The sequence below is a fragment of the Sphaeramia orbicularis genome, chromosome 11 (genome assembly GCF_902148855.1).
Source record: "Sphaeramia orbicularis chromosome 11, fSphaOr1.1, whole genome shotgun sequence".
In the NCBI taxonomy this organism is placed as follows: domain Eukaryota; kingdom Metazoa; phylum Chordata; class Actinopteri; order Kurtiformes; family Apogonidae; genus Sphaeramia; species Sphaeramia orbicularis.
In genome coordinates this window covers 39,141,785-39,168,905 of record NC_043967.1, presented here as the reverse complement: position 1 = coordinate 39,168,905, position 27,121 = coordinate 39,141,785, and the positions used below count along the sequence as shown (strand labels likewise).

At 36.4% G+C, this 27,121-nt stretch overlaps 1 protein-coding gene across 1 annotated transcript; it reads right to left on the bottom strand.

Moving 5' to 3' along the window:
• Nucleotides 1–263: 263 nt before the first annotated feature.
• On the bottom strand, nucleotides 264–22,541 carry LOC115427842 (prolyl endopeptidase). Its single transcript, XM_030146539.1, has 15 exons — nucleotides 22,349–22,541; nucleotides 15,992–16,066; nucleotides 15,150–15,283; nucleotides 14,897–15,027; nucleotides 11,565–11,774; nucleotides 11,316–11,437; nucleotides 10,618–10,723; nucleotides 9,001–9,192; nucleotides 7,056–7,253; nucleotides 5,475–5,578; nucleotides 5,076–5,212; nucleotides 3,769–3,863; nucleotides 3,512–3,643; nucleotides 2,707–2,863; nucleotides 264–1,286 (listed from the first exon to the last, which is right to left on the bottom strand). Exons 1-15 carry the CDS (start codon nucleotides 22,388–22,390, stop codon nucleotides 992–994), a joined length of 2,130 nt encoding a protein of 709 aa, XP_030002399.1. The 5' UTR covers nucleotides 22,391–22,541; the 3' UTR covers nucleotides 264–991.
• Between the last annotated feature and the right edge of the window lie 4,580 nt (nucleotides 22,542–27,121).

The following is a 27,121-nucleotide window of genomic DNA, read 5'->3' as shown; positions in this document are numbered from 1 at the left end:
ATTGTGGCCAGCCTAAGTCACACCTGTGCAATAATCCTGCTGTCTAATCAGCATCTTGATATGCCACACCTGTGAGGTGGATGGATTATCTCAGCAAAGGACAAAGGAGAAGTGCTCACTAACACAGATTTAGACAAATTTATGAACAATATTTGAGAGAAACAGGCCTTTTGTGTACATAGAAAAAGTTTTAGATCTTTGAGTTCAGCTCATGAAAAATGGGAGCAAAAACAAAAGTGGTGCGTTTATATTTTTGTTCAGTGTAGGTGGTCCGCAGTGTCCTCTGTTGGTGGAAAAAAAGTCTACACAGTACTCTAAAAGTAAAATTATTTTGGAGAAGGTTTGGAATGTTTCTTTAATGCTTTAGATGATTGTTACGGCACTTAAAATTTTCCCCAGAGGTCCTTCAGGTTTTAGATGCAGTATGCTACAATTTATTAAAAGTATTTCAGTATAAAAAAGGCTGGTTGAACACAGATTATTATAATTATACAATTATATATAAAAGGGTCCATTTTGCATGATATAGGTAAAAAAAAACAGCTGTAAAATATGTATTTTATTCTTTTGTATGCTACCTCTGTGTCTGATCCACCTAAATCTCTTTTAAAGACTTTGGACTCTACATTAACCAATGATAGACAGACGTTACCACAAAAAAGCATTCAGTGAAAATGTTGACTCGTTTTATTTCAAATCTGACAGTAAGCATCCAAAAACAATATGTAAACTTCACCAGTATTTGATTGAAAAAATTTACAGTTAAAAGCTTTCAATGAAGTTATTATAATCAGATTTTAATCACACTTTGTTAGCCCTTTATAAATCGTATCGTACTTTTCTTTTGCTCCCCCATTCACCCAGTTCATCACACTTTTCCTGACTCTCTTGTCATTATCTGAAACTAAATCTGAGGAAAAAATTACATTCTCCCACTACATTTCTATCCCATATATTTCAGATATTTCCCTTTTCTCCAGTACTATATTCCTTACTCCTTCCAGATGAGCCCGAGGGTCTCAGCTACGAAGGAGAAGATGTGGGTGTCTTCCAGAATGGCCTTGGCAGTGGGTTTCCCTGCACCGTGCCCACTACGGGTGTCTACCAAGACCATCAGGGGCTGACTTTGCCTGGGACTGCTGCCCACGCCATGCTGCAAGGTAGCGCAGTACTTGAGGGTGTGGAGAGGAACCACGCGATCATCATGATCTGCGGTGAGTAGCAGAATGGCCGGGTATGGAGGGCCAGAATAGGGTGGTTGTGGAAGATTATGAAGAGGAGAATACCTAGACAGAAGGTGAGAAAGGGTGGTTGGAAGGAACAATGTGACAGGTGCAGTAGAAGAGAGGTGAGGATCAGCCCCTTATAGACTACTGTCGCAAATTCGCCTCAATATTCCACTGTTTTTGTAACGAGGTGCTGTTTAACGCTTTGTGAATGTACATGTTATTTGATTACCTATGACCCCTGACGTTCATGGATCCATTTCAAATGTTCATTTCTGTGATGGTGTAAATAATTTCATGACATTTTCCTGATTTTTGGATCATTTTAGTTTTGTTTGGTTTGTTGACTGGAATAACTGATCAGTAGCAACATCAATAAAATTATCTAAAATACCTGACATTGGAAAATGTGTTTAATTACTACTGTGCCAATTATGACAGTTATGCCTAATTACCATCAGTTATTGTAATGCTATATTAAAATTAACAATCTCCTGTCAAATTAGGATCTGTGTCCCAGCAACAATTTTTTTTCTATAATTGTGAATACATTTAGGCAGTAAGGGGTTAAGAGGGTGAACAAACATTAATTTGAGATTCAGTTGGAGGCAAACACAATATAAGATGTAAATTAAGCAAAGGCTAACTCTGGTACGATGCATCAAATGGTAACATTTATGTTTAAAATTGTACATGGTCCCTTTTAAATAAAGTAAGTACGAATGTAGCAAAACTGCTTTTGGATTGTGAAGATTAACCTAACATTAACCAAGTGAACTCTGTTAGCTCAAACTCAGAATTATTTAACCTCCCAAGATCCAGCTATGGGTTTTCTGTCCACAGCTTTATACAAAAAAATAAAACTGTCCACCCCTAAGGACATACAATATTTTTTTTTAAATGCATCTGAAAAAACTGATGCATCATGGTGTTTCCAATATAAGCAATTATTTAATTTTAAAAAAACATAAACTTGTACTTTCCTGGGTCTCAGAAGGTTAAGCATGTATTTTCTGTCAAAACTAATCACTACAAGTATCAGCATTATGAACTGAACTACACTTCCCAGGGGAATGGTTTTAACATAACCCAAACTTAAGCCAAAGGGACTTCAACATATAGGCCTGGATTTTGATATTATTTCTTTTAAAGCATATAAAAATAAACATCTCAAAATTATTTTGATGAGTTTGATGGCTTCGAAGGTTTCACTGGAAACCTGTAGTTAGCTGGAGAATCTGAACACCATGTGGATTTGATTTTGTTTTTGTGTCAATTGTACTTTAATAGTCATTTTACATTTAAATCCATTATTAAAAACGTCTGCTTCTCAAATATCAGTACAGTTGGCCCTCTAATGATCAATGTGTGTTTCCTCCCATCAATCATAGGTGACAGATCAGTATGTGCAGATACATATATATCCTCCTGCACAGGTATGTTTTCCTGACAGGTGGTGTATGTATGTGTGTGTTCATACTTGATGATCCATTTGAACTGCTCTGGGTCGTCCGAACAGCCATAGTCCGTGGTCCACGCATGGCCAATTGTGTATTTGTGGAACTTCAGCATATCCATCACTCCTACCTCTGCTACAGCACAGCCGAACAGGTCTGGTCGCTGGTTCACACACGCCCCTGTGTAAATTTAACATCTAAGTTACTGATTTGTTTTATTTACAAACACATATACTCAAACTCCTCCCCTTTACCTCCCACTGCAACACTATGACTCCTAAATCTTACAACACACACAAAGAAAGAAGGCATTCATTGGGTGTGTACAATGTCACACCATTTACCAGCTTCTGGTAAATGATGTGTCTAAGTACTGTTTAATGTCCTGTTAAATAGCTAAATTAATTGAAGCTAAGCAGCAAACTGCTGTTAGATGAATCTGACATTAGCAATTACCCATATGTGCACTGTAACAGAATATAGAATATTGCTGAAATTTGTAAAGGACGGGTGATCTTTGCGTTGAGAGAGGATGGGATGAATTGAGAAGGCTTTGTTAAAAATGTTCATTCTCACAGATACACTAAGTGCAGATTATTGAGCCGTTACATTGGGGAGGAGGTACAGCTGAGGTAGAGACTCATATTTCGGCAACTGAAAATAAAGATCAGCCCTCCTCCATAATAAAAGTTTCAGTATAGTATGTAATGGACTGTAACTTAATAGTCTCCAGGATTTACCTTTGTATTTCTCTTGCTGACCTTTTTCTCTGGATTTCACTCAACACATGAACACATCCTACACCAACATTGCAGATCCTGTACTCACCCACTAGAAGGCCTCCATTGGACGCTCCATTGATAGCTATGCGGCTGGCGGTTGTGTACTTCTCTTGGATCAAATACTCTGCTGCACACTGGAAGTCATCAAAGCAGTTCTGCTTGTTCCCTAATGTACCAGCTGAAAACACAAATACAGTAGAGGATATTGTGAAAATAATACATTTGTGCTTCCATTAATAATTACATGTTGTGTTTTCACTAATGAGGAACAACTTTTTGTGTTAATCTGTCATTTGTCTGTACCTTTGTGCCAGGTGAGGCCATACTCTCCGCCACCTCTGATATTGGCCACTGCTAGAATCCCTCCCAGGTGTCTCACAAACAGCAGATAAGCAACACTGACCATAGTCAAGGCAGGCAGAGACAAGAAACAAGGACAATTTAAGTACACACAAAACTGGACTTGTGCCCATAAAGAAAATAACTGGCACATAAATACTCCCAAGTCTCATAAATCCCATTTTACATGCTGTTTGACATTTCATTATGTGAAATGATTCATTAGTCAAAACTGGCCAAAGATGTTTGATTATCCCTACTGAAAAACAGACAAATTCAAACTATTCTGAAATGTATGTCTGTGTGTTTTGTCCACAACAGGACAAACCAATCCAAGAAGATATGTTTATTTAAAGATGTCTTTGGAAAACCTATCCCTAGTCATTACAAAAGCACTACAGAATATATACTCGAAGCAAGTTTTGCTAACATTATCCCAGATTTCTTATGTCTATAAGTGTGTAAGTCAGTGTATTAGTTGTCGCCCCGGACACATGTACTGGTGTTAGGGTGGAATCTGCATAATATAAAGAAAAGACTTATACTATTACTCAAGGGTTGGCAGTGTCCACAGTTTAAAGTCCAGCAGAAAAACTGGTTTGTCTACATGTAGTTTTTATACAACTTTATCTTGTAGGCCTGCAATTATTCCTTCAACTGTTTATTTATATAGCACAATCTGTACAGGTTTACATTTGATGTGCTTCAAAATAATACAAAGCAAAAATAGAACTCAAATATATGCCAAAACCTGACAGATTAAAATATATTAAAAAAAAATATGACAGCTTCTGAAAGGGAATAAGAAATGACATTATTATTGCTAATATGGGAATAAAGACAATAGTACTAGTTCTAAAATAAAGCGTTAGCTGCAAGCCACACACTTTAGGAATAACAAAAAGCTTAGGAAAAATTATATGGTTTTAGTCTGATTTTCGACGAAGACAGTGTTTTTATGGGTAAAGAATTCCAAAAGACCATAATGACTCAAAGCATCATACGCTTGTTTAAAGTTTATTGAAAGTATAGAGACCTTCACTTATTCTAGGAGACCTGTTCGTATATTTTCAGTGGAGCTAAGCTCATCATACATTTAAAATCGGATTAAAATATTCAGGTTTACTTAACATCTGCTTTGTTAGCCCAGCAAAAAGTACGCCATGATAACCTAGTCTGCAAATGTAGGTTTTGGTGTACACGTAGATAATATCCTTCTTTTGTAGTAATGCTTTATACAAGAGGTTCTGGATGAAAGCACTTGGACTCACTTGTAGTATGGTTGTATAGAGGCCTCAAAGCCTCCATATCCATAAAGGAAGACAGGGTGAGATTCATCCCTCTTTAGCTCCTTAGCATGGACTAGGAACATGGGGATCTTGGTTCCATCTTTACTGGGATAAAACACCTAAAAGTATATGAACACAGCTCAGTTAAACAACCTGATCCCTTTCTATTTATTGTCTTTTCAGTAACAACTCTTACGGTATAATATTAAAATGAGTTATTCACATTTTCTGTTTAAACACAGTGTAAACAATTCAGGGAAACATGCTTCGCATGAATATGTCAACAGTAGATTTCACAATATACATAAATAACAGGAAATAAAATAAAGAACTAGTATTACTAAGAAAAGTCGAAAGCTTGTGGTCACAGAAATGAACTACCTGGGTAGTCTGAAAGTCTTCTTGCTTGATGCCTTTTACCTCCACCTCCCTGAACACTCTGGGCTCTGGGTTTGACTCACTTAGGTCACAGTGGTAGATGATACCTGGACACACATTTCACATGGATTAGAGATTACCATCTGTTCACACCTCTTTCTATACAGTTAAGTTTCTCTGCGTGAGAAAATGTGGTGTGGGTGTAGAATGTAACATACCGTCTGCAGTGTAAAGCCATTACTTTGAGTTCTGTTTTTGACTTATATGTGATGCATTTGTCTTGTCTTACTGATGTAATAGCCATTTGTGTTTCATTTTGTATTTCTATTGGCTGCAGGTACAGAAATACTCACTGTGCACTGTACTATGTATAACTGTGTATGTGACAAATTAAACTATTATAACACTCAGGGAGTGTTTTTTAGGCTTTATTTTAAGAGCTGAAGTAAATGGTTAATCAAATCAACTGAGATGGATTGTGGTTATCTTTTAATCAATCAATATTCTAATTTCACCAACTCAAGGATTTCCTGCAGAATTATCCTATGTATACGAGTAATAGCAGTATTTTACAAAATCAAACTGGAATCTGGGTATTTATAAGGAATATTTTACTATATTTCTGACATAAAAACTAAAATTTCACAAAAACGTGAGGGCAGTAAGAAGAGGGTAAGAGAAGTTATTGTTGCATGACTTGCTTGTTGTGCATTAATTGTTGTTCTTAGTCTCTCTGCTCTTAACCATTCCTTTAGCCCAGGGGTGGGCAAATAATTTTCTTATGGGGCCACACTGACAGTTGTTAAGGGCCAGACCAATACACTTGCAGCTCAGCTATATATATATATATATATATATATATATATATATATATATATATATATAAAACCAGTAAATGAAACAATACAATCATAAAATGAAAAGGTGGCACACAGAATACAACTTAGAAGCCCATGTCTTGTTAAAAACTTTGCATTCTGAATCAATCTTTCTTTTTTTTTTGGTGTTAGCGGACATCTTCATGGGTTGAAACTGACTAACTGATCAGTGCATCTGCCTTATGCCAAGTACGGAAATTATGCGCGAAAAAAAAAAAAAAAAAATTTAGCAGATCCTTCAAAATAAAAGCAGAGCCATTGTATTGGTTTCATCTACTATAATGATATATATTTGCATTGACTTTTAATTTGCCAATGACCTAATGGGGGCCTTTCAGGGTCAGCCCGCAGGCCATACAATGCCCAGGTTTGCTCTAGTCTCTATCAAGCCAGCTGGGGTATTTGTCATTCAGCGCTTTCAATATTTTTAATTTAATACAGTAAAATATATTATAATTTACATGTAAAGTCCCAAGTTCAACTGGACTGGTTTTGTTGTTGAAAATATTTTGTCTCTCATCCAAGAGACTGCATCAGTTCCATTTGCTTTTGGGAGAAAGCAGACTAATAAACCTGTGTGGTCTTTGTAGGCTGTTTTCCCATATGCTAAGATAAAATGTTTTAAAGAACAAAACCAGTTTACTTGAACTTCGAAAACAACTAAGGAAAAATGCCGATCTGGACAAATGAGAACTTGTACACATACCTGGTGTAGTGAAGGAGGTGAACTTGTAAAAGAATTCGGCATGTTTCTTCTTGCAGCTCACTCCAAGCACCGTACCAACATCGAGGGGCAGATCTCTGACCAGCTGGCCTGTCGATAGCTCATACAACTGCAAGATGTCCTTCACGTCATGGAGGTAGTTAACCAGCAGGTGGTGCTGGTTCAAACAGGACACAAAGCCTGCCGAACAACATGAAGAAGAAGTAGTGAAAAGTAAAAATAATAGTGGATGTAAAAGAAAAAAAAAAAAAAACCTTCAGAGAGAAATTGTTTCCCTATTCCAACTCCTACTCCAATTTCTACTTTTTTTCTGCTGTTTTCCTTCATTTCACTAACAGTTACTTCATAAAATATGAAATTACATATATATTGGCTATGGTTTAAAATTGAACTGGTGATCAGCATACAACATGGTACAGTAGACATTGGGGCTGTGCTACATGTCCAATGAATCTGCTTAATTTGCTTTACGAAAATCATGAAAAACGCCCCAAATCAAAAACCAAAGTTCGTGGTATCTTTCTTGTTCCATTATTACCTATTGCTGCCTGTTTTTTAACATATAGTGCACAATGACATCTTTACACAGAGAAAAATTATCTATTAAAATATGAATCGTCCACAACAATCGCCCAACCCTAGTAGAGAAAGAGCAAAAATGTATGGGCCAAGGATCAATTGTGTAAAATGTTAAGTATTTAGTCTAATTAACAACCAGAAGAGGGCACTCTAACACACCATTAAGCCAATACACCACCCTCTTACATCTGTAGTGTGTATGAGATTAACTTGTCTCGTCTTGGTTCCGGTTGTTTTACTGCAAAATTCCATTTACTGTACTCTGTTTTTTTGGGTCATCATTGTCAATGTAGCAGTAACAAGGTAAATGATGAGTAACTGGTTTTATTGTAAGATATAACGTCTTAATAGCCACAGCCTCATTGTGACATGGAAATTTAAGAAAGAAATGAAACTGAATTTGAGATTGGAGACTAACGCAGTAATCAGTGCAAACCTTTACTGTGTGAGACTGTGGATGCTTGGGGGGGGGGGGGTATTTTTGGGTTTGTCTTACTGTAAAATGTGTTGCGTTATTGTTACATGTGGTATTTATTCTTTATGTCTGGGCCCCTCTCAAAGCTCTTCAACTTCCCAGGGTGTCCCATTTCACATAATGAAAATGCAAAATGTAATGTTCTTATATTTGGATCTTTTAATATATATATGTGAATAAAATGAATGAATGAATGAATGAGTGTATAGTACTGCTAACACACACATTATTTTTAATAGAAACATTAGCTCCAAACTAGAATACATCAAAAATAAAAAATATAAACAACCAGTGACTTAAATCAGTTATTTAATCTGTCAACATAAACGGATTATCAGTGTGTGACTAAAGCCCATTACTGATGTATTTTACCTAGAAATATTTTCCATCTTTGCATTTCTACATTGTAGAATTTTTTTTTTTACTTGCATTGTTGTATAAATATGTATGTGCGTGTATACACGCAGAGGGAATAATTTATGAATCATCTAAATTATGGTAACAGCGTCCAGAGCTCACAGAAACAAAGTTAAAGTGCTTATAGGTCAAGTTTCACTTTTCGGCCCGAGTTCCCTTTGACGGAGGTCTTTAACCACAGTCAGAGAACTTCCCCAGCTGTTGTGGTCATCGAAACACAGAGAGAAATTCTGCGAAAAAAGTATTTTGCAAGGCTTTAGGGGTTGATGGTTGAAAGTATGGTTCCATGAATTCCATGTCCTTACACTTTAGGGTCACAGCTCTTGTGTAAACTCTGTTTTACCAAACCACTGAACATGCGGTCACATCTCAAACTATTCTGTGTGTCGTGTGAAGAACCGATACTGTGGCTGAAGTGCACCGGCTGAATGTCATGAAATTTCTTCCATTTCTCACCAAGGACATCTTTTTCATGTTGTGGTATGAGGGTAGTCCAATGCTGCTTCTCCGGTTTCTGGAGGTCTATGTTGATGACACGGTACCGAGGAGCATCCAGATTAGAGCGAAAGGTGAATACAGTACCCTCATTGGTGATATAGGAGTACTGGGCCTCAAAGTTGTCCACAATTTTGACCCATGGAAGCAGGCCTGACAGGACAGACAAAGAGATGAATTCAACAATGGAATAAAATTCAGTTGTGAGAAATCCCAGTGAATTTTTATTTCCGGGGACTCTAGTCGAACCCAAATGCCCCTGCCCTCCCTCTAACTCAGCAACAGTGGCAATGCTGTGTTTTCATTTTTATGTTTTGACAACGTATTAAAATCACAATGTGTGGGAGAGTTTTTTTGTATTCAAGGCTAGACAAAGTTTTGAAATCTAAACTGTATGATGAAGTAACCATCACTGAGTCACAAGCTTTGGCACTGAATACCGACACCTGTTTGCTGACAGTGCAACATCTACTGTGTTGTATAAAGATGTAGTAATAATATCTATTGCCACACTCCAAAATATTTGCTGTAGTTTTAAATATTACTAAATTATATAAAAAGATAAGCAGACATTTATGTTTAAGAGCATGAATTTCATGGATTTATTTTGCTATTTGGATCGGAAATAAAAGCAAACAGTTGTTCTTTCAGTAAAGATCCATTTCAATTACTTGAATAACCATACACATTTCGCACGGTATTCCCATACTGAGCCAAAACTGAAAGTTTAACAGTGTTCACAGAGCTTATACCACAAACCCTAAACAGAACTGGGGCAAACAATTAAAGACTGATAATGATACGCTTTGAAGATGGTGGGGGTTTTTTCTAACTGTACTGAAGAAAGAAAAATTGTTGTTTTTTTTTTTTTCAACAATTCCATTTCTAAGACATTTGTTTGTGATGCACTTTTTCCAATTTCCAAACCAGATGTGAGATCTCACTTCAATCGACACGGAGCAACAAGTCTTTTGAATATTTGATTGGAAACACAGGGGATCTGTCACAAAAGTCCATCAAGTCCAGGTGGTGGAATGCACAGTTTGATGTTTTGCCCATAGTCCATCTGTTTATGTTATGTATCGCTCTGCTAGGAGCTCCAACATAAAAATGTGTTAATGGTTAAAAGTGATCAGTAGCCTGTCGTTTTGCTCTAGGTTCATATATTTGTTATAAAATAGTCAGAGCATCACCTGATCTGTCGTTCAGATTCAAAGCAAGGGGGGTTTAGGGTAAGGCGGCTGTAGGAAAACCACCACTGTCAAAATCCTAACAGACGAGTTAATTTTTATACTTTTTTCATACTACAAGTTCAAGACAATTTTCTTTATCAGTAAATAATTACTTGTGATATTTGTTTCATACCAATTGCATAGCAAAATCAGAGTTCATGTTTAGTTCAAAATAATGCTGTTGCACTTACGTAATAATTATTAATTTTAGGCCTACACTACAGATGATAAAAATACAGCAAATGATTCTGTTCTCAAATTTAAGTGTAATCCTAACTAAAGAAATAAATGATAAGAACACCATTAAAATTACAGCAATACTGGCTGAAATCTTAATGATCCCTACCTGTGATGCCATTGGGAAGCTGCTGAAGGTCACAGCACCACAGCTGGTTGACAGGTTCACAACCCTCAGTGATGTCCAGAACAGCGTATCTGCCATCATCTGATATCTGTAACGAGTACAGAGGGAAAGGGAAAATGAAAGAGTGAAACAAAAGATGCGATTGTGGGAATTAACTAAGTGGCAAAAAGTTTCAAGTTTTTGAAATAGCATTAGATTACCATTGTGATTTGGCTCAAACTTCGGCCAAAAAAGGAAAAGGATCTGGCTTTTAAGGATCAGATTAACTGAACAAAATGAAAACACCATAATGTACAGTCACAGAAAAAAATTGTTTTCTTCAATTTCTTGTTCATTTTAATGCCTGGTACAACTAAAGGTACATTTGTTTGGACAAATGTAATGATAACAACAAAAAATAGCTCATAACAGTTAAATTTCAGAGCTGATATCTAGCCATTTTCCATGTTTTCTTGATAATAACCAAAATCACTTAAGTTCTTACATCAATATCTATGGCATTGTACTGACAAAAACAGTGCTTTAAGGCATTCCATGTTTTCTTTTCTGTCTGTTTTAGTCACATGATACACACAGGAGATAGTACTTGATTACATAACCATTGTTTTTAATTACTTTTCATAGTCTTCGAATTCTTCCACGACTGTGCATTCTTATGATGTAATCTTCACTTTACTTACTGTTACTGAACTGTGCCACTTTGGGTGATCAGGAAACTCCGCAACCAGAATGTCTTCTGACTGTTTAGTGCCGATAACATGGTAGAAGAGCTTCTGGTTGATGTTGGAGGTGGTCTCTGTGCCTTTAACAAAGCAAACTCTTAGATTTATTTATATTCATCTTCATGGAAGTATTTGTTCTGGCCAAAAGTGCTGTCTGTTTGATGCTTAGCGTATTTGTATTTGCTGAAAAAGTTGTCTCTCCCTTACCATCCATCTTGCCTTCTTGACGTGGATAACAGTTGTAAAAAACACCCTTCCCATCATGGGTCCAGGCCAGGCAGCTGAATTTGACCCTCTCCAGTACATCAGGCAGCACGGTGAGATCATCGGCTTTCATGAAGTGAACCGTTACCCAGTCGGAGCCACCGCTAGTCAAACCATATGCAAAATACTCACACTCCTCTGAGAGACGCCCCACTGGATGGCCAGAGGCAGAGAAAAAAAACAAAAAAACAAATGAGATTAACAGTAACATCACACACATGCATTTGAACTGATACACATAAATTCTCTTTCTCACTTACAGGAACATATATCATATTCTCATAAGCATACACATCTATATTAGGGCTGCACGATATTGGAAAAAACTGACATTGTGTCCATCTGACTTCTAATACTATGGGGGTACAGGGTGGTGCGAACTATAACACCCGCAGAGGTGAAAGTGAAACGTAACACTCATTTATCTTTTCCCTACCTCCTGAAGCTTCGCAAACTTTCATTTGAGGGGGAAGAACGTGGTGCTGCGCCACGGCAAAACCTTACCAGCGGTAACGGTGTGCTGTTACCAATGACGCACTCCATGTGCAGGGGCTTGGTCTGCTTCTGCAAACTGATTAAGAAAGACTGTGATTGGTGGATCGCTGCGCACAGTGTGTCAGGTATCCTTGACATTAGATGAGAACACATTAAGTTCATTTGCCTCCAACATCACAGGACCTGTGATGTGACTATTGCGCACATGTACATCGCGATGACGATGCTCAAATGATATATCGTGCAGCTCTAATCTATATTTATCATTCTACTTCTGTACAAATATCATCATTTTCCTATATTATTTAACTATCACTTGCAATTTTACTCTCACGTAAGCAGAATTCCACAGGAATTTTAACAACAATTTGAATATATCTACACCTACTTATAACCACTGGAATTAAAGACATACCACTCAGCAATGACATTAAGTGTGAAAGATATACAGTAGTGGAAAAAAGTTTTCAGACATCCTTAAAATTTTACACAATCTCCACTACTCATATGAGGAAATATTTACAAGAAAATGTTTTCTGTGTTTCATAAGGCATTTTTTTTGTTTGTTGTTAACAAGAAATAACAAAACTAAATTCAGTTCCATCATGCCATGCCCTGGATCTGTTTCAAGGAACATCTTCTTGTTGAAATGTCCAGTTTTGACCTTGACAGAAGAGAGGCCAAGTTCAATGACTTAAGAGTAATTCTTAATGCAATCGTAAATCACAAATACATGGGGTGTCCAAAAACCTTTTTCCACCACTGTACATAAAGTGATAACAGTTGCTATTATGTTAAATTAATTGTTTACCAGTGTTTTATTCTGTTGCAACTGAACGGTGAATATTTCAGTTCTGGGCGATCTAAGTATAATTTATAGTGAGCGCTACTTTGACCTATGTATTTGAATCTCGCAATGCATCTTAAAAAGTAGTGACCATGGTACAGACTTTTAATGCAGGACTCAGGGGTTTCAATAATTTTCAGAGTAGACAGTTATTTGTTAAAAGTAGGTGGCTCTTACCAGATGGCAGGGGTCCGGGTCTGCCAAGGCTGAAAAGAGCACTATGTCTGTATTGCAAAAGGCAAAGTATAGACCTCATAACAGGTAAAGACTAAAAAAAAAAGAGTGACCTTGCTCCAAACTACGTCTAGTGATCTCCATTTACATTATTCTTTGTTCATGTACTATTCATACATATTTGTACATTTTATATTTGTTGAAGGTCAAATCAACTTTAAAATGATAGTCATTTGATAAAAAGACACATGCTCCTCGATCTTGTATAAATCTGATGGTCAAATTAATTCAGACTGGGAGATATGATCACCAAATGGACCCTGGCAGATTGGAGAGAAGTCTGTTGCAACTGAAAATGTAAAAATATGCTGATAACTACTACACCAGATATATAGGTTTAATAGGGGATACTAGCTGGTTTTGGATTTTTGCCAGTCTATGTATAAATTTGCAATAAAGTTTCCTGAAGCTGGTTTGTTCTGTTTAAATGTGAATATTTCATATTCTATATCCAAACACCGTCATTCATTATGTATTTTAGGAAATTTGTTTACATAGAAACTATTAGTTTACATCTTACAAATAGTTCCTGTATTATAGCATTATAAAAGGCCACAACTCCGCTTAATTTGTTGGGGGGTAAAAGTTTTTATCAGACAAACAAAAAATACACATGACAAGCCGTGTCAAGCATAGATCTAACGTAGTAATGACATATTTAATGGAGGCACCGCCACCAGGACTGGTTTGACCACTGTTACAACCACTATCAAAATTTCTTTTGGAGAACAGCAATTTACCCATGCCAGAGAGTTACTACTTATTGCAATGACGATTTATTTAATAATAATAATAATTAGATTTATAAAGCGCTTTTCTATGAACGCATACTCAAAGCGCACACAGTGGATCCATTATTCATTCGCTCTCACATCCTCCCTCTGGTGGTGGTAAACTACATCTGTAGCCACAGCTGCCCTGGGGCAGACTGACGGAAGCGTGGCTGCCAATCTGCGCCTACGGCCCCTCCAACCACCACCGAACATTCACACACATTCATACACCAGTGTGAGTAGCAGCACTGGAGGCAAGGAGGGTGAAGTGTCTTGCCCAAGGACACAACAGCACATGGACAGAGTGGGATTCGAACTGCCAACCCTTCGGTTATTGGACAACCCGCTCTACCAACTGAGCCATGGGCACCCCTATTTACCTCCTTTCCATTTCCTGGTAACTTAAACCTGGAAGCCAAAGGCCTCACGGCTTTGTCTTTTTCTTGATGACGACATGTTCCACATGGTGACACCATCCTCTGAGACGTGTGCATGAAATCATGTGAAAGTTTGATAAAGACAGCCAATCGAATATCGCTTGGAGCGTCATGTGATTTCCATGGGCACCTCAGCTTTAGTCTCCTATGCAGCCAAACGGTTGCGCTACCACAGCGGTTGCATTACGTACACACATTTATTTGTTTTTCCACGATCGGGCGGGAGGTTTCTAATCTTTAATCTTTAATCTCTAATCTTTATCAGAAAAGGCCTGACCTGGGCTCCCGAGCGTAAAGTAGCTGGTGACACATATTAAAATAGCCAGCGAAAATCGTCGGCAGCCAGCAGTTATTGAAACCCTTGAGGACTTAAAGTGTGTAGGTAAAAGACAGAGTGTGAGATCAAAATGGAGTATGGTATTTGCAACCCCTAAAACATAATAATACCGCACATAGATTGTAACAGTATTTGTTATGCGTTGGGCTCACTCTTCAGTGCCACAGTGCCGTCTTCAGACAGGGTGTTGGGGTCAAAGAAGACAGTGGCAGGCTTGTCCAAAGCGTCCTGCACATACAGCACATCCTGATTCTGGAGGCCTTTGTTGTGAAAGTAGAAATACCTGAAAAAAAAAGAAACAGGAAATAAACAGCAGGGAAATCTTACTCTCCCTTTGACCTGCATTTCAAGATGCATGAGGCTGTTTATTAGTTAAGTTCTACTACATTAATTTTTGACTACTACCTTTCCCCTCTTTTGTAAGGACAGCTATATTTGGGATTGTCATATAGCTCAGTGAGACGCTGGTGGAACCGAGGTTTGACAGCACACTTTTCCAGGAACGGCATGGTCAGTTTATTCTGCTCTTCAACAAAGGCCTAAAAATAAGGAGAAAGAAAGTTGAGGAATTAACAAAGATATTATTTCAAAATTTGGTATGGTTACCCACAGTGATGTTGTTGAATAATATAATGATATCAGAATGAAATTCACCCATTCCCAATATCAATACAGTAATTACCATGACACAATTTTATTATAAACAATGTCAATGACCCTTAAAAAGGTTGAAAACAGAAGGAATTTTTAAAAGTGTGGACATCACGACAAAATTTCATCAAGTTTCCCTTAATGGTATTGATCATGCAATAGATGTACAGTATATCATGTACAGGGCTGCATCAAAATGAAATTCAGTTTCATCATGTTTGAAAAGTAAATGACACCAACCATTTACTATTATTAATGCCTTACAATGATCCTCAGAGGGATGAAAACAGAAGAGTTTTTCATTTTATTATAAGTGAATGTTACAACAGTATTTGAAAGCCTAATTTCAAAGATAATATATTCAAGTTAATGATACAAAAATAAGTGACATTTTCCTTCTGACAAGAAGAATGCTGAACATCTTTCACTTAAACCAAAAAAATTGGAGGGAAAACTAAGCAGTATCTTCAAAAAATAATCTGTGAAGAAATTGCATATCTTCATGCACTAGTGAGTTTTTCAAACCAGCTCCAGTTTTTCCAGTATAACCCTAAAAATGTAAACGAAGGTATACCAATGCAACCAGTGTCACATACCTTGGTTTCTTCACTTTCAGGGTCTTCCAGCCACTCATAGGGATCACAGATCTCAGTTCCATGGTAGTCATGCACCTGGTGCAAGAACAAACAGGTTTAACAGGATCACAAACAAATGCATGTAAACAGGTGTGTGAAATTGTTGCCAATAAAGCTTGATTTTCTTGACTGCTTTATTGAATGCCTGTTAAGCAATGCAACGTTTTTAACTCCAAAACAAAAGCAAATTTCTGTGGAACTCAACTGCGACAGTACTTTTCCAGTACTTTATTATTTATCAATTGAATTTTTTTTTTTTTTTTTTTTTTTTTTAATTTTCAACTGAACAATAAACGTTGTTTTGTGGATTTATGTCATTCACCTCATTCATTGTATAATGTTGACAACAGATTTTATCATTAGTTTAATTTACAGAATATTCTACTGCTTGTAAAGTCATGATCTGATCATCAACAATAGTTTAAAACCACAATTAGGGTATCTGTTTTTTTCAACTTCCACTTCAGGACCAAAACTCAGCCTTTAACTTAAAAGGCACAATGATTCGATATTAATTGAGTTGATTATTGATTTTGACATGGAAAGTTTTTGGTCATATGATTTTAGTGCAACAGGAGGTTGTGCTTCTGCAATACATAAATGCTGTAGCTTAAGGGCACGTAGTGTTACGCGTCACTACAGCTTACTCCAGTTTCCAAGAATGCCAAGCGTAATTATTCCAGAGAATTCACTGTGAACTTGGCATCACTTCAGAAAAAATTCAATGAATGTGAAAATCAATTTACATTGGTTCATCAATGACTAACTATGAAGTGGTGCTTGCACTTCAACCTTCCAGGCAAGACAGAATATTAAAAGGGGGATGAATCCTCCAGTTTCTCACGCATCATAAATGCTGTACATTATTTATTTATCTAAAATGTTGGAGAATATGCAGTCAGTGCATTCAAACTGAGATGTAGTTGGTTATGCAGCATATGCATTTAAAAAAAGTAAAAAAAAATAAAAAATAAAATTGGGATGGATTTGGATGAACCTTAAAAAAGGAACTAAAGATAGTTTTGATAATCAGTAATGTCATTATGATGAAATTAGTATGAATATGACATTTATGTCATGCAGAAAAATCATTCATAGTGTACAGTAGTGGCTCTATCATTATATAGGCACATTTAAAATGCATATGAAGATCAGGATTTATTATATTTGGAACACGATGCCAAAAAAAAAAAAAAAAACTTGAAACATCAGAGATCAAGACCATGTCTTTAGCTACAGATGGTGCACCTATCATTGGGGCTTAATTTAATATTGAGATACTTACATACTGAACCTCTGCCCAAACTGTCCCTGTAGTGTCTTAAGGTAATTAGGCAACAATGCACCATTAGATTAATTTCGAGAAATATGATGGCTGATCTACAACATTCTATTCGTTACAACTAACAAAAAAGTCAAAGGTTTCTTGGAACTGAATGGTTTGGTAAAAAAGTACATAAGGAACCTTGTTACAGTTCTGCATAAACCAAACATGGAGCAACAACGGGTTAAACCGGTTGTTAAACGACTCTTTGTATCAAAATTCTGATCAAGTAAAAAAGTAAAAAAAAATTGATACACACTGATTCAAGTGGGTCATACACACCACTTTAAGACCCACATTTTCCCATTATTATCAAGTCACACCCTACTTTTATAGAGTTCAGGTCAAAATATATTTATCAAAAACAGGCCCGTGAAAACATGTTCAATGTCATTATGAACTTAAAAACAAAATCTATGAAAATACCTGATAATAATAATAAATGCAATGATGATAATGAGTGAACATCACAAGTTTGCACATAAAATAATATGACTGATTTTAAATCAATTAATGTCTCTGAATGACATTTCAGTTTTGATATTTAATTCTGACATGTCACACGCACTTAAGGTCATAATTGCTGTACATATTGTCTATAAACAATAAGTATAAACTTTTAATCAAATTTTTGCTTCACTGGTACGTCAGTGTATTTAACAACTGAAACTACAAATTGTGGGCCATAAAGGTTATTTCTGTTGTTAATTTGTAATTGCTTCTCTACTGTACCTTGACTGTCAGATTGCCACTATCTTTCATATGACCTTTGACCTGTCCAAAAAGATTGACAACTGTTTTAAGATGGCATGAATCAGGTGTTAAGACTATGTGCAGTCATGTACAAAGGTCTTCAACATTAGGTTTGGTGGTTTAGTAAAGTTCTAATAACCACAAATATGCATTTCTCAGTCTCTGTATTGAGATACATATGTGAAGTATGTATAGCAGTAAAAACAAATGTTTCAGGCAAAACAACTTCCATAAACCAAAGTGGAAGTACTTAGTGCAGGGGTGTCAAACTCATTTTCTTTCAGAGGCCACATTCTGCCCAATTTGATCTCAAATGGGCCAGACCAGTAAAACAATACCATAATAGCCTATAAATAATGACAACACCAAATTTTTCTTTGTTTTAGTGAAAACATTAAATTCTAAAAATATTTACATTTACAAACTATTCAAATAAAACAGTAAATGTGAATAACCTGAAAAAACTGAAATTCCTTAAGAAAAATAAGTGCAATTTTAACAATACTATGCATCAACTTATCATTTATACATTTACATTATGGATTAGATCTACAAATGCACAGAACATTTAGTAACAGGTAGAATATTGTTAAAATTGCACTTAATTTTCTTTAAACATTTCAGGTTGTTCATATTTGTTCAGGTTATTCACATGTTAAAGGACAGTTTGTTAATGTAAATATTTTCATAACTTAATGTTTTGTTGGTTGTTGTTTTTTTTTTTGTTTTTTTTTAACTAAAAGAGGAAAATTTGGAGTTGTCATTATTTATAGGCATAATGTAAATTTTTTTTCCACATTAAACCAAAAAGGAAATGATCCATTCCATCCATTTTCTTCCAATTATCCGGGGCTGGGGTAAGCGGAAGAAAATGAAAAATGGAAATTACTTATAGGTTATTGTGCTACTGTTTTTACTTGAAATCACAATTGATCTGTATGTGGCCCCTTGACTGTTCATATCATCAGTGTAATTTCTGCATTTTGTAAATTCATCCCGCAGGCTGGTTTGGAACCTTTGGCGGGCTGGTTTTGGCCCACAGGCCACATGTTTGACACCCCTGACTTCGTGAGACCTCCATCTGCAATTAACATGCCTTAAACCCTGTTGTTCAGACGATATGAGGTTCACTGAATTAATTTTCTGGTGTTTTACATCAAATTTATTCAACACATGTCAGATGCTTCTGAACTGTTTGTGCTGCTTCTTGTCATGGGGTCAGGGGTCGCATTAAATAGTGACTTTAACCTTTAGAACACATTTAGGTCAGTTTTATTTGTGACTTTTAAGGCACATATTTCCAATAATTTCATGTTGTATCTGAAGAGAATGAGAAATGTATGTTCGTTCATTTCATCCTGCAGAAACAACAAACCTAGGGAAGGCCTAAGTACACGGGGTGACAGGTCTTTTAAAGCTGTCACACCGTGTCTTTGGAATGACCTGCCTCTACACCACAGGTGTCAAACATGCGGCCCGGGGGGCAAAACCGGCCCACCAAAGGGTCAAATCCGGCTTGTGGGATGAATTTGTGAAATGTAAAAATTACACTGAAGATATTAACAAACAATGGTGTTAAAATCCTTTTAGGTCAATTCAATCTAAAGTGGGTCAGACCAGTAAAACACTAACATAATAACCTATAAATAAAGAAAACCACAAATTTCTCTCTTTGTTTTGGTGTAAAAAAGGTAAAATTGCACAAAAATGTTTATATTCACAAACTAGCCTTTTACAAAAAATGTCAATAACCTGAAATGTCTTAAGAGAAGTATATACAGGGTGTCCCATAAGTCTCCATACATAGGAGACATAATACATATGGTTCTAACATGTATTTCTTTATATTTCTTCTTTATAGTTCTTCAGCAGTGGAGGACACGCATTGAAATGTGTTCCCGACAAAATGGCAGTCATATAGAGCATATTATATAAATAAAAATGGTTTATGTCAAGAAACGTTTATTTTTCCTATGTATGGAGACTTATGGGACACCCTGTAGAATTGTACCAATATTCTGCCTGTTACTACAGGTTTTGTTTATTTGTAGATCCACTGTGATCTGTAAGTTGCGATGTACATGTATAAATGATTAACTAAGGTGTGATATTGTTAAAACTGCACTTATTTTTCTTAAGAATTTTCAGGTTGTTCATATTTGTTCATGTTATGTTCAAGTACAGTTCGTAGATGTAAACATTTTCATTACAGAATATGACTTTTTTCACTCAAAAACACAAGAGAAAACTTTGGAGTTGACATTATTTATAAGTTCTTATCCTATTATTTATATTATTTTACTGGTCTGGCCCACTTTATAACATATTAGTTTGTATGTGGCCCCTGAACTCATACGAGTTTAACACCCCTGCTCTACACCTATGGTCCATGGACTCTGTAGAGCAGGGGTGTCAAACTCAGATCCTCGAGGGCCGGTATCCTGCATGTTTTCGATGTTGCCCTCTTCCAGCACACCTGACGGTCGTTATCAGTCTTCTGCATAGCTTGATGGTAGGCTTATCATTTGAATCAAGTGTGTTGGAAGAGGGATACATCGAAAACATACAGGATACTGGCTCTCGAGGATCTGAGTTTGACACCCCTGCTGTAGAGAGTTTTAAGAAACACCTTAAAACACTCCTGTTCAAGCAGGCTTTTTAATTTCCCAACTGACTCAGGGCTGCTACAAAGTGATTACTCTTTATGTATTTATAATATTTTAAATGTATTTTAATTGTATTTTTATTTTGTTTTAATGGTATTTTAACTGTATTTTATTTGTACTGTTTATTTGTACTTTAGAATAGAATAGAATAGAATAGAATAGAATAGAATAGAATAGAATAGAATAGAACAGAACTTTATTGTCATTGTACACTCTACAACAAAATTAAAAAGTGCGATCCTAAAAGGTACAATCCCTGACATAAAAAAAAACACACATACACAATCACACTCGCATAATAATTAGATAAAGAAAGTAAAAACACACAGACACAATCACACTACCATAAAATAGATTAAAAATAAATAAATACATAAAAACAGACACAGTCACATCCTATTGCACTATCTTTTAGCAGCATTCAGTGCATTAACTGCAGTGGGTTAGAAGCTATTTTTCAGTCTGTTTGTTTTGGCTTTAATGCTTTACTTTGCACTGTAAAGCACGTTGTGACTCTGTGAAAAGTGCTCTATAAATAAAATTTACTTACTAAGACTTTAGCGCAGTATTGGTTGAATGGGCTCTATGCACATCCTCACTACTTCCTGAACTTCAGGTGGCTCCTTTATTTCCTGCCTTTCATTATCGGACACACTGACTAATCCAGGTGTGCCTGCTGCTCCTTGTTGTGACTGCTGATTAATTAGGCACACCTGGATTAATCAGTGTGTCCAATAATGAAAGACAGGAAATAAAGGAGCCACCTGGGGTTCAGGAAGTAGTGAGGCTGTGCATAGAGTCCATTGAAGACTTGGTTATTAGTACTGTGTTTCTTGGCATTGTGTGTGTATTTTTTTGTGCTTCTCGTTATCATTTCAGTGGATTTTTTTTTTTTAAGAATATAGGGTTGTAAAGACGACATCTGGAATTTAGTCGGCCCTATGTGAAATGCAAGGCTCCTCTGTAATAATGTCAAGAGGGGTAATACATACTAGAACCTATTTAGTTCAGTTTTTAGTGTATTTTAAGGCCATGCACATATTTATAGTATTTTCTTGTTACATCTGAAGAAAAGAGAATGACAAATACATATGTATGCTCATTTCACCCTACAAAACCAACAAACCTAGATGAGGCCTAAGACTTCTGCACTTTTTTTTTTTTTTTGTAAAGTTTTCAGCAGTTGTCCTAGCCACAGTATTTTAATGTTTAGAAACAGACACTTAGGCATATGTTATTCTTGAAAAACTATAAATTCTACAATAATCTAAAGCTGTCATGTGACTTATATAACCACATGTAGCATTTATTGCTACTTAGTTTTACTTGATACAACTGCATTTCTGTCTTACTTGAGTTTTCCCAGTGTTCAGAACTGCACACAACCACAATTGGCTTTTCTTGCCCAGTCAGTGCTGCAAAATCCCCTTTTGAGTAACTTTTTGGTTAAGTTTTGTTTTTATTTCTCCGTTCATATGCATTTCTGTCCAGCCCTCCACCCTTTATGACTGTCCTTTCTTGTTTCTTTTCCTGTAGTTTTGTGTTTGAACTGCAGTCTGTTGTACAGGCACTAACCTTGCTCTCATCTCTTCTCGCGGCAGGATACTTAAACGCCATGGTGGGTTTTCCTACTGTGTTCTTCCGTCGACTTTGTCCTGCTAATATTCACTCTATTTTTCTATTTGGTTCAGTTTTCAGCGCTTGGGTTGAATCAAAACACTCTGGTCAAATTCTGAAGCGAAAGTGAAAGTATGCAACACGCCGACGCACGCACGGGCGGGCCTTCAACCCGCGTGCGCTTGTTCTTACAGGAAATGATGCGTCATGTACGACAGGTGATGACATGCGCACGCGTACGTCTGTGAACGCACCAAAAAAGGAAAATAAAAGATTTACGGAATAGGAACTATGTGGTCCATTATTTTTTACAAAATAGACAAGAACAACTTTTATTTCTTCTTCTTCTTCTTTGTTTTTTTTTTTAAGTAGTAATAGTAGTAGTAAAAGTAGTAGTGGTAGTTATAGTAATAAACTTATTTCAGTGTACACCCATGACCTGTATGCACCAAAAAATAAAAATAAAAATCTATGTTCATTTGTATTATTATCATATTATTATATCACCAAAAATATTTAAAGAATATGAATTTTGTCGTACATTACTTTTTTCAAAACAGGCAAGAACAACTTTTATTTCCTCTTATTATTTTTTTTTTCTTTTTTTTATAGTAGTAGTAGCAGTAGTAGTAGACGTGGTAGTGGTAGTTATATTAATATACTTATTTCAATATACACCCATGACCTGTAGGCACCAAAAAATAAAAAAAATAATAAAAAGGTATGTTTATTTGTATTATTTTCATATTATTATATCACCAAAAAATATTTAAAGAATAGGAACTTTGTCGTACATTACTTTTAACAAAACAGGCAAGAACAACTTTTAGTCCCTCTTATTATTTTTTTTTTTTTTTGTAGTAGTAGCAGACGTAGTAGTGGTAGTTATAGTAATATACTTATTTTAATGTACACCCATGACCTATAGGCACCAAAAAAAAAAAAAAAAGTATGTTCATTTGTATCATTGTCACATTATTATATCACCAAAAATATTTTAAAAAATAGGAACTCTCTGGAAAATTACTTTTACAAAATGGACAAGAAAAATGTATTTATTTATTTATTTATGTAGACCCATGATCTGCCTTCCAGTATGTCATGGGTAATTAGCGTTAAATCCACACTTAAAACAGATCCATATGTTGCGTTATGCTTTGGCGTGAAGGTAAAAAGTTGAGAGTGTGCACAAGGTGGAGGGATGGGCTCTGAGACACAGAGAGAAAGAACAAAAACAGAGTTTCAGACATATAAGCTGTCTAATCCACAAAGCTGTGAAAACGACTGGGTAGAAAAGGAGGGGAAAGATGGAGGACAGGGAGTTAGAAAGAGGGCTAATTTGAAACTAATTAAGCTAAGGTGATTAAGTGAGACTGGCTTGATGAGAAAATAAGCTGTAAGTGGGCCTCTGACCCTGTTTTAGTATATTTACCTCTGTCACAATAGCTGGATGGGAATAAAGCAATGTCACGCATGTCAGAGCTTCCCAAAGTGCTTATGTGCGTAGAACACAACCACAACAGTTCATTCATATTGTACAATAGTCCTACATCAGGTTTGTTAGTTTAGTGACGTTATAATGGCCACAGAAATGCATTTATCAGTTTCTGTATGAGCATACAAACTGGATACATGGGAAGTAGAGCTTTTTTACTGTAGAGCAGTAAAAACAAACATTTCAGGGGGAAATACAGCTTTTATAAGCCACATCCTCTGTACTTAACATGTTTTTAACCCTTTTGTTCAGACAATATGAGATTTATTGCTTTAATTTTCTGATGTTTTCTGACAGATTTCATTCAACACATGTCGATATTTCTAATTGTGCTGCTTCTTGTCATGAGGACAGGGGTCACACTAAACAGGGACTTTAACCGTTATAACCCATTTAGTTAATTTTTTTTAGTGACCGTGCACATATTTCCTGTATTTTCTTGATGTATGTGTAGAAAAGAAACTGAGAAATAAATAAGTTTTTGAATTCTGTCTTAGTCAGCAGTCAATAATAATAATAATAACAATACTACTACTACTACTACTACTAATAATAATGATAATAATAATAATAATAATAATAATAATAATAATAATAATAATAATAATAATAATAATAATAATAATAATAATAATAATTGTAGTAAATAAAGTAATGATTAAATTCCTATTGTCTTCCAAAACTGAAACCCTAATTTGCAAAGGTAGTAGTTTTCCATTTAATGCTGGGAATAATGATAGACATATGAATGATGAATCATAGCTTTACTGATTACCTAACAACTGTGTGACAACAGTGTTTTAATTGGCAGTAGTAAAGTCTGAGGAGAAGCTGTAATCTTTGGGGCCGTTAGGGATGAAAGTGGACCAGGCCAAGCCACAGGCAGATGGGTTGTTATGGAAGCAGATATTTGAGGCCCCAGACAGCCTGAGCCATCTCTGAGCCTGCAGCGGCCCGACCGGCTGGGCCCCTACCGAGAATGGCTTTAGCCGTGGCGAGAATGGCGTGCTGTGCAGATGGGCCCTAATTGGCTGGAGAGACCCAGGTAGTATGCCAATCTGCAAAGAGATAGAGATTAGATTAGCCATGTCAGATTACAGCAGAGCAGAATCAGACAGTGTCATCTAATGCATCCAGACTCACCCACTGGGAGAGACCAGCATAGAATGGACTAGAGAAGGAGGGAATGGCTGTTGTTTATGTTTTCAGAGGAAAAAATAAAATAAAATAAATAAATAAATAAGAGAAAAGCACAAATATTAAAGACTAATTAAATGATAAATTAAAAAAAAAAATTGCTATGGAATTAGACAAAAATATATAAAATGAAGAAAAGTACATGTAATTTTCTGTGCATCATTTACCACAATAAAGTAAACACACATGTACAAAGACATAAACACACAAGTGAACACCTTCTGCTCCTTTCCTTAACAGATGGTGCAGAGTGCTGCCACTGATAATCCGTTATTGTTCTGAATATTTTGATTATTGTGCTGGTGGTCATATCAAAATCATACATAAATCACCCCCTAACCTTATAGCTTGATCCAGGGCTTACCACTGCTCTGAAGCTAATATCTTTGGCTTAGGGCCAAAGGCCGTATTGTAATATAACTGAGAGTGCTATAGCATAAGCTTCTCATTTTAGAAATAGATTTGTTTTATTTATAAAGCATTTAAAGAGGCTTGGTGAAAATTTAAAGGTGTTTAAGCCTTTGCTGTTCCTTTCAATTTGACTATTGATATGTACGTCATCATTTTAGCGCATTAAATATTATTCTTTACATCAAGTGTGGCCTCCATGAGAAAGTCATTTAAGTAACCAATGCGCTGCTTTGCTCTATTGTTCTTGGTTATTTTTCTTGGAGTCATTTTTCTTCACAAATGACGGATTCTCATCTTTTTAATTAAACTCATAAGCAACAGTGCAAACTTAATTTAGCAATAATCGATACGGAGCTCGGTAGTAGTTGTGGGCTGATGCCAAGTATTGATCTGTGGTTAATGTTTTTGTTCTGCAGTATGCATGACGCCTCAGGGACAATAAAAGACCAGTGAGATTAAGACAATTAGGGGGTTGATTGTTATCCAAAAGACGAGGAGAAGAAGAAGATTAAATGAGGAGATTTAGGTCAAAGTGGTGATGGCTGCAATAAGGAAGGAGGAGGGGCAGGGAAAAGGAGGAGGGAAAAGAAAAGGTGGGAGGAGGAGGAAGAGGAAAGATTGGGGTCAGGGAAACTGATCGCTGTGGCATGGCAGGTTGCCTTCAACAGAGAAAGAGAGATGACGGACAGGAGGGAGGGGGTGGAGTGGAGTGAGTGCTGTAGAAATAGCTGACCTGTAGTGTGTAAGATGAAGCATCACCTGAACTTCACCTGATTTCCAGAATAGGCCCGCCTGTCTGGGGATTTTCCTTATCCGTCTAGACTTCTGAATCAGCACTGGCTGCTCTTGTTTTCCTTTTTTTTCCCCCACCATCCTCTTGTTTTCCTCTCTCTGTCTCACTCTCATCCTGCCCACGTACCCTCCTTCTTTCCCTGGACCGCCTAATTAGCAGACATTTTTATTGATCTGTTCAAATCCCCTTCTCTGTCTACCAGACAGATCTTGGATAAAGTCTTCCTCTGCCTGGTGGTCTGTGAGATTGGGGAGGGGGCTGGGGTAACATGGGCCCACCTGTTGACCACAAGCCAAAAGCGTGCAGACTTTGCTAGACCCTTACATCACCCCTTTTTATCCCTTGTCCTCTCCAACACATTGGGTTTAATGCCGCCCCTCCTCACTCTACTCACGGTGTGTTGTTTTGCAGGGGCCTCAAGTGATTTGAGCCTCCTAGATATTATAAACTGTAGAGGATGACAAGAGATAATTGGGCGGTTTAAGCTATTACACTCTAATTTCTTCAGGGGGTTGAGATTACCACCCTCTGGTAATTAAGTGGCAAGGAAATATTATGTTGGCTTTAGAAATCACAAATTAGCTGCGACGAGCTAAGACCATCTTACAGACATCTGTTGACACTGCTACATGTTTACCCTGCAGCACGTACAGAAAAAAAAAACAAAAAACTCTTATGCAACACTTCCATTTTGCTGAGGGCATTTAAAGCAACATGTTTATTCAATTTATTTATTTATTCATTCATTCATTTCTATTTTTCTTAAAGGGTAAAGCCCCACTGTCATGCAGTGGCTGTGGGTCGCGAGGTAGACTGGGTCGTCCATCAACCAAAA

Bases quoted from the DNA above. Each gene is read 5' to 3' on its own strand.
- LOC115427842 (XM_030146539.1), bottom strand. From the start codon at position 22,390: ATGGCGTTTAAGTATCCTGCCGCGAGAAGAGATGAGAGCAAG. The intron at 15,284-15,991 runs GTATGTGACACT...CCTTATTTTTAG, and splicing joins CTGAAAGTGAAGAAACCAAG to GCCTTTGTTGAAGAGCAGAA. The intron at 11,775-14,896 runs GTGAGCCCAACG...CTGGCCATCCAG, and splicing joins CGGCACTGTGGCACTGAAGA to TGGGGCGTCTCTCAGAGGAG.